An 8,101-nucleotide genomic window follows, 5' to 3' on the forward strand; every position below is an offset into this window, starting at 1 on the left:
AAGTGTTAATAACTTTATATATATAATATACGGACTCTCCACTGATGTAACAAATGACACATACCCTGTCCTCGTCTTTATTTCCTCTGGACTCTACCAGCATTTATTTAACCCGTCCCCTGTTGGTAGACATTTAGGTCATTCCCAGCATTATTTTTGTAAGCTGTGCTGTGCTGAATATAATTCTCTTCACATATTTGATCATTTAGAGAAATTATTGGAAGCTGGAATAAAAGTTGGGAATATGTAGGAAACTAAAGATCTAGAGTTTCTAGGCCAGGGACATAACATGCAAGTAACATACAGCTACATAAAATGTGTTGACAAGGATGTTTATTGCTTCATTTCCATACCAGTGAAAAATATGGATTCCCTCCCCCCAACTGTCTAATAATAGAGTATCGGTTGTGTAAAGTGTTAACATTTGTATAGTAGACTATCATGCAGCTATTAAGAATTGTCTGCCCAGCCGGTGTTGCTCAGTGGTTGAAAGTCAACCCATGCACCAGGAGGTAGCCATTTGCTTCCCAGTCAGGGCACATGCCCAGGTTGCTGGCTGGATCCCCAGCAGGGGGTGTTCAGGAGGTAGCTGATCTTTGTTGATGTTTCCCTCTCATCGATATTTATATCTTTCTCCCTCTTCCCTCTCTCTCAAATCAATAAAAACATGTTTTTTTTTAAAAACACACCAATAATTGTCAAAGAATGCAAAAGACCCACCAGAGTTCGAAACAAAACAAAAATGAGTGTATTCTCTTACTAGACAAGATAACTGAGTTTTGAGTTTCACCATAGCTGCCTAAGGGGTGGAAAGTTGGAGGGTTTCAAATGTTAGGTTTCATAATGGTTTTGCCAGTTAAATTAAGGCTGATACCTTGGTTAGAATAGAACTTGTCTGTCCCTGAGTTTGTGCACAGCTAGTCATTGCCACTGAGTTGCCTCGTCAGAACCAGCTCTGGTGAGAGCATGTGACTCCCAAGCAAGGGCTACCACTAATGGAAATTTTGCTCTTACTACGTGTTTGTATACAAACTCACTGACATGAAATGAATGAGCTGTTGTCTGTGCTAAAAGGAGGTGGTAAAATATTATATATAGTGTTTCCAGTTTTCTAATTAAAAAGGAAATTTGTGTTCAAAGGAAAATGTCTTAAAGAATATTCAACGATATTTTGTGTGAATTTTTGTTTTCTGAAATTTTGCAAACACCATGGCCTTTCTTTTGTTTAAAAATTTTATTATGAAAAATATAATACATCTATAAAATTGAAGAAAATAGTCCCCAGGTCCCATTCAACCAGCCTCAGCCTTTTTTTGCACAGCAGCTAACCCTGTTTTATCTGGTCCCTCTTACCCTCAAATCATTTCAAAGACAATATATCATTTTATCTGCAAATACTGTAGTGTGTAGCTCTAAAAGGTAACTTACCAGAATTTTCACATTATTTTGAGTGCATGGGATTCCAGGTAATGGCTACCTTTTTTTCTGCTTGGTGTATTTAAATCTTTTTATGTTGTATATGTTAACTTTTCATTTTGAAATATTTATAGATTCACAGGACGTTGCGAAGAGAGTACAGAGCAGTCCTGTGTACCTGTCACCCAGTTTCCCCCCACAGTTACATTCCGACTGGAGAGCAGCACCCAGGCATTGACATCCCTCACCCAGGCATTGACGTCCTGTTTTCTCCATTTTTATTATCGTGTCATTTAAAAAATGTTATGTAAATGGAATCCTAAATGAGATTGGCGAAAGTTATTTGGAGACTCTAGAGGACAGAGAAGTTATTTGCTAAGGATACACGCCCTGCCAGTGGGAGAGAGGAGGCCTGTTCCCCACTGCTGCTGACTCCGAGTACCAGCCCTTATATCCCTCCTGTTCTGTGTCTGCGATTTCACTTTGCTTTCCCTCTCCCCAGCTGAAGCAGTTTGAGCGGCTGGAGCAGGAGGTGTCACGGCCCATAGACCACGACCTGACCAACTGGACATCAGCCCAGCCCCTGGCCCCAGGGCGGACAGGCAGCCTGGGGCCCTCGGACCGACAACTGCTGCTCTTCTACCTAGAGCAGTGCGAGGCGAACCTGACCACGCTCACCAACGCGGTGGACGCCTTCTTTACCGCCGTGGCCACCAACCAGCCGCCCAAGATCTTTGTGGCACACAGCAAGTTTGTCATCCTCAGCGCCCATAAGCTGGTGTTCATCGGGGACACGCTGTCACGCCAGGCCAAGGCAGCTGACGTCCGAAGCCAGGTGACTCACTACAGCAACTTGCTGTGTGACCTCCTGCGTGGCATTGTAGCCACCACCAAGGCCGCTGCCCTGCAGTACCCATCACCCGCTGCTGCCCAGGACATGGTGGACAGGGTCAAGGAGCTGGGCCACAGCACCCAGCAGTTCCGCCGGGTCCTGGGCCAGCTGGCAGCTGCCTGAGGACAGATGACCTGAGGGCTGGAGGGCAGGGGAGGAGGGCAGCAATGGGCCAGGCTGCCCTGGGCACCCACCCTGAGAGAGTGTCTGTAGGCGTGGGGACAGGCAACCCCAGCTCTACCTAGGTCCGGTGCTCCAGACTGTCCAGGGATTTGTACATATTTATGACAGGGCAGGGTGTGGGCTCAGAGGAGCCCAAGCAGAGCTAGGCCCCAGAGCCTAGGTGAAGGAGCAGGTTGGTGGTCTTCCCTGAGGGCACCACAGGCCTGGGGAGGGTCCCAACTCTGGGCAGCCAGGCCAGAGCGTGCAGGCCCCTTGACCCACATGGCCTTGGGTGGCTCTGGGAGCTGACCCCAGCCCCATGAGGGCGCCGTGTCCCCCCAGGGATCAGTGCAGCTCTGGTGTATTCCTTCTCAGCACCAGGAGAAAACCCTAAAAACTATTTTTCATTATTGATTTTCCAATCACTTGACTAATAGTCTACATTTAAATAAAATTTTGAAAACGAAAAGCTGTGTCCTGAGGTGTGAGAAGCAACAGACCCTTGGGTGGCAAGGCAGGTTTGTCCTCACTGTGGATGCCCAGGGTATGAGTGGTGGATTGAGGGGGCCCATTGGTAGGATGTGGGCAGCCTCTTGGGAAGGTGAGGGTCCCGGCAGAAGAAAACCAAGGCCGTGGGAAACTGGACTGGGCAAGGGAGATGCGGCCAGTTATCTCCTGCAAAGTGGAGGCAAGATTTGCTAATGGATGCAAGACCTTGGGAGCCCAGGGTGCATCTAGCCTGCCATGAAGTCTGGGCCGGGAGTCGGATGTCTAGGTCTGGTTGTGGGCTCTGAGAGTCAGGCCTCGGCTGCCCAGGCCATGGCTCTTCCCCTCTGGTTCTTTACTAGGACAGAAGGAGCCAGGAAAGGGCAGCAGCTCCCTCATCGACCACTGAGAGTGGTGGGTCCCCTCCAGTGTCTGCAGAGTGAGCCTGGGAGAGGCAGCCAGGTTGCTGCTCCTGGGAGGGTTCCTAGAGCGACAAGTGTGTGGGGCCAGCAGCAGGCTGGTCCTCTGATTGCCATGGTCCCATTCATCTTCCTGTCCCCTTCCTGGCCACTCTGTGGGGACCCCCTGCCACCTGGCAGAGTGAAGGCCCAAGTTCAGGAGCAGGGTGAGGCCTCAGAGGCCCCAACACAGGAGACAGGATACCATCAGTATGTTTTTCACAGGTTTATTGAGGCTTTGTGTGGGAGCAGGGTTGGCAGGGGCTCAGTTTTCGGCCAGGATCTGCCGCACCCAGGGCATGAGCTCCGTGACACGGGCATATACACCAGGGCTGGAGGTGGAGCAGGTGCCACTGCCCCAGGACACGATGCCCACCAGGGTCCAGGCTCCATCCTTCTGGCAGACCAGGGGGCCACCAGAGTCACCCTGCAGGAGGAGAAGGGGACTTTGGTCTGGCAGCCCAGATGGCCTGGCCCAGAGGCCCCTGCATGTTGTTCCCAGAGCCCAGTCCAGATCCTGACAGCCAGTAGACCTAGCACCAGTTTACTGGAAGGATTATGAAAAACCTGAGCAGCTCTTTCTGTGTTTCATGTCCCTGGAAGTCTGCGACCACCCCCTAGGGTGAGGTTCTCTAATGGAGACTCAGCAAAGCTGGTTTGATTGATAGGGGGAAAGTGTGGGTGGTGTTGGCATCTGGAAGGGCAGGGTGGAACTGGCATCTGAGGGAGGAAGTGCTGCATCTGGAGCCTCCTGGGCTTCCATGTCCCGCTGCCCAGGCTGCACCAGGGGGTGCCATTTGCTTAGATGCCAACATCAGTGGAATTATGCCCTGTGGTGGCTCTAAGACCAGAGTGCCTGCTCTGGCACTTCTGCCGAGGTCATCAGTGACCCACCAGGAGGCTACCTTCCCAACTAAGGTAGCAGTGCCCAGGAAGAAAGTGGCAGGTCCTAGAAAGGAGCCTGCCCGGTACTTTACTTCCTCTGCCCAAGCACCTGACCTGGGCTTTTGCCTGAACCTACCCCAGGCAGGAAGGGAAGGGTGCAGAGCGAGCCCAAGCAGCCATACCATGCAGGAGGAGACACCACTGGCACCGGCGCAGACCATGAGGTCAGTGATCTTCTTGCCCCAGAACTTCTTGCAACCAGTGTTGGACAGGAGGGGCAGGGCAGCCTGCTGCAGCTTGTCAGGGGTATTGGCATCTGGAAGGGCAGGGTGGTGGTCAGCAGTGGCAGCCCCGCCCTGCCCCCAGCCTCTACTTCCCACCCACCCACGCCCACAGGGGGTCACTCACTGCTGTGTTTGGTCAGGCCCCAGCCTGTGGTGGCGCACATTGTGCCAGCGGGGAAGTCGTCAGCCTCATCAGGCAGGCACACATCAGACACGGTCTGGGAGAAGCGCGCGGGTGTGGCCAGCTTCAGCAGGGTGATGTCGTTGTTGATGGTGAACATGTTGAACTTGGGGTTCTTGAAAACCTGTGATGGGACGGACAGCCACAGTTGGGGCCTGGGAAGAAACCAGCCCGAGGCTGGGCCACCCCTCATCACCTTGGTCCCCTCTCTGAACAAGGGCCTGTTCAGCTCAGCAGCTCCTCCGTGGGCCCAGGAGCCTGAGGCCCAGGCCCAGGCCCAGGACAGAGGTGCAGACGGCCCCTGTGTGGAACCTCACACAGCCTGCTTTCTGCTTTGTCCCATCTTGATAGGATATTCGAGTGACCGAGAGAAGCTCGAGTTCCCCTTCACACTCCCTCCAGCCCAGGGGTTTTTCTGGCTTGTTGGTCCAGCCTGGGATGCAACTCCCAAGGGCCTGCCCTGCTTGGGGCCACCTGGGTTCTGGGGCCACCATACCTTGGCAATCTTCAGCACCTGGATGTCCTCGGCTTCTGAGCCCTGGTCAAACTCCCCAGCCACGACCAGGTGGGAGGTTCTGGAGAGAAAGGAGAGGATTCTTGCTATGAGGTAGTGGGGCCTTGCTGGGGTGCAGGGTGCTTGCGTGTGAGTGCGAGCACATGTGTGTGCAGGTATGTGGGTGCACGTGTGTGCACGCCTATGTGTGGTGCTGATCAGAGATGGGAACTCAGAATGTCAACAGCTGCCCCTGGGACAACTGTGCCTATAGCCAGCTGAGTGTTTTCTTCCCAGTGACCCCTGGAGACCAGCAAGACTTGAGTTTTCTATACATTTCCAATTTAGGAAACTGAGGAATGGAGATAAAGGACTAGTCCACAGTCCAGAGGGTCCTCCTCCCGCCCCAAGTGATTTCTGGGGACTCCAGGCCCTCACCTGACCCCGCAGTGGGCGGCAGTGACCACCCAGTCCTCGCTGATGAGGGAGCCCCCGCAGAAGTGGAAGCCGGTTTTGTCCTAGAGGAAATGGGGAGGTCGGCACTGGCTGGACACCAGCAGCCCCCAGAAGGCCACCCCAATGTGTCCCTTGTGCAGAATCCCCCATTACCTGCAGGGACACCTGCCAGGGCCAGGAGCCAGGGACAGCGTCCTCCCCATTGACGATCCTGGACAGGCCACTCAGCACGGGTTCAATGGCAGGGACCCCACAGCCTGGGGGTGGGAGTATGAGATGAAGGGCAGAGGCCAGGGTTAACTCTAAGCCCCCCAACCAGGTCCCACCCCCAGGAATTCCCCAGGACAATTCAGTCTGCCCTGGGCTTCAGCCCAGACAAGCCCAGCAGTTGAGTGTGAGGTGGTGCAGGGCTAAAGCCTGGGCAGGGAGGCTGGGCTCTGTGGTTTGAACCCGGCCCCATCACTGCCTAGCTTCACCGAGTCTCAGTTTTCCCATCAGCAAAATGGGCACCATACAGTTGCTAACCTTACAGAGTTGGTATGAGATGAGTTAACAGGCAAAGCAGGAAGTTCTGTTCTGGGCACAAAGTAAGCCCTCAGCAAACAAGAGTTTAAAAGGCCTGGCTTCAAGGGCTCGAAACACACTGTACCTGCTCACTATCTGAGTCTGTTTGGGAACCACTAACACTTCAGAGAACTTTCTGCCCCTCTGGACTTGTCATCCCTGTTCCTGCACAGGTGTGAGGCCTCAGGAAAGCCCTAGGAACGGCGACCTCCTTCCCGGGGGGCCTCACACTGCCTGGTCTGATTCAGTCTTCCCGGTGTGCCCATTATGGAGATGGGGCTGATGCGGTTCAGAGGGGAGAGACTCGCTCAGGCTCATACCACCATGCATGAGTGAACTGGAGTAGGGCCCCTGGGGCCCCTTGCTGGCTCAAGGTTGGGGAGACAGACTCCCCGGCCTCCGCCTGCCCCAGCGCTCACCAAAGGCTGTGCCCAGGAGGGCAAAGCAGGAGAGAACCCAGAGGAAAGTCATGATGCCACAGTCAGGGAGGTGTAGGACACCTGCCTGCGAGGCTCTCCATTTTATCCCTGTGCACCCGGCTGTTATCTGGGACCTTGAGGTGACAGTCTTTTTCCTGGGCATGTGCCAAAGTAGGCAGGATGTGCCAGAGCAGGCCTGCCTGGGACAGCAGCAGCTGCAGCCATGGCTGAGCCTGGGGCCAGGGTCATGGCAAAGGTGGGGCCAGCTAAGGTGGACCTTGACTCACAGCCAAGGAGAAAGTGAGATGTCATGGCTGTTTGTCATTCCCTTGGCACTCGGCTTCCTCCTCCAGTCCCTGCCTTGGGAGGGACCCTGTGGCAGCATCCAGACCTGGACAAGATTTGAGCCCCAGCCTAGTCACTCATGGTCTGGAGGACCTCGGACAAGTAATTTAGTTGGTCTGTTAGTTGTTCAGAAACCCCTAAGCAGTGTCATCAAGTGGGGGGAACGTGTAGCACAGAGGTGCAGGTGAGAGCACAGGTGGCCAGGGGCTGAGGGTGCTCCCCCGGCTTTTGGGGACAGATGGTGAAGAAGGCTCAAGTGAAGGCTTCGGCACCGGTGATGGTCACTCGGGCTGCTTGCAGTGTGGCTTAGAGAGGCAAGCAGCCCACTGCCGGTTCACACACACCTGGGCTCCTTCACCCAGCTGCCATGGGTCCCTAGAGTTGAACATGTGACATCCCGGGCAATACTGGGCCCAGGGGCCAGCCTTGGGGCGCGTGCTATCCCCCCAGTGAAAGCTGCTGCAGGCTGGACCAGGCAGGATCATGGGAGCAGGGACTGTTTCTGGCTTGGGCAACAGGGTGGGCAGTGGGACCCTTTCCTAGCAATTGGGAAACTGGGGAGGGAGAAATTGAGAGTGAAGCTGCCAGGTACAGGACAGGCCCCCCCAATTAACAGGGAAAGTAATCCGTCATGGCAGGTCCTAATTTCTGTCGCATTGATGGCTGTCCTGTGGTGGGTGGTTCACAGTGCAGGCCTTGGCACCAGACAGCCTGTGGGGCCTTGGCAGGTTACTGACCCTCCCTGATCCTATCTATGTATGTAAAATGGGGGTGCTCATAGCATGTGTCCCATATAATGAAAGCACATGGCCCATCTCGAGCATGCTGGGACCAGACCTAACACACAGTCCGGGCTGGTTGGTCCTCGTACTTCTTCAGTTGCCTGTTGGTGCCCTTTGCACATTCTAGGTGACTGTCAGGTGACAGGGAGGGATGTCACCACGTATTAGGAGGGAAAGCAGAACACAAAACAGGATGCAGACTGTGGCCCCATCTGTATGAAACCATCCTATCAACCAACGCCGACCAGGCCCCTGCTAGAGTAGAACAGGCAGAAGAA

At 54.1% G+C, this 8,101-nt stretch overlaps 2 protein-coding genes across 6 annotated transcripts in view; one reads left to right on the top strand and one right to left on the bottom strand.

Moving 5' to 3' along the window:
• BCAR1 (BCAR1 scaffold protein, Cas family member) overlaps nt 1–2,952 on the top strand; it is a 38,604-nt gene extending 35,652 nt beyond the window's left edge. For 3 of the 4 annotated variants that reach the window (XM_016196637.2, XM_087827354.1, XM_016196647.2), the window contains exon 7: nt 1,919–2,952. In XM_016196637.2, coding sequence (XP_016052123.2) covers nt 1,919–2,431 — 513 coding nt within the window. In that variant the 3' untranslated portion in view covers nt 2,432–2,952. The remainder of the gene's footprint in view (nt 1–1,918) is intronic. The other variant, XM_016196653.2, reaches the window with a different exon arrangement.
• Nucleotides 2,953–3,679: 727 nt separating this feature from the next.
• LOC107525608 (chymotrypsinogen 2) lies at nt 3,680–6,748 on the bottom strand. Of its 2 annotated transcripts, none has more exons than XM_087827130.1 (7): nt 6,697–6,748; nt 5,867–5,970; nt 5,696–5,775; nt 5,261–5,339; nt 4,711–4,888; nt 4,482–4,615; nt 3,680–3,841 (listed from the first exon to the last, which is right to left on the bottom strand). In XM_087827130.1, exons 1-7 carry the CDS (start codon nt 6,746–6,748, stop codon nt 3,680–3,682), a joined length of 789 nt encoding a protein of 262 aa, XP_087683256.1. The 2 variants fall into 2 exon arrangements, with proteins under 2 accessions (XP_087683256.1, XP_016053293.2); XM_016197807.2 differs by having other exon boundaries at nt 4,708–4,888.
• Nucleotides 6,749–8,101: the final 1,353 nt, after the last annotated feature.

This window comes from Miniopterus natalensis, chromosome 18, assembly GCF_054644295.1.
Source record: "Miniopterus natalensis isolate mMinNat1 chromosome 18, mMinNat1.hap1, whole genome shotgun sequence".
Taxonomy (NCBI): Eukaryota; Metazoa; Chordata; class Mammalia; order Chiroptera; family Miniopteridae; genus Miniopterus; species Miniopterus natalensis.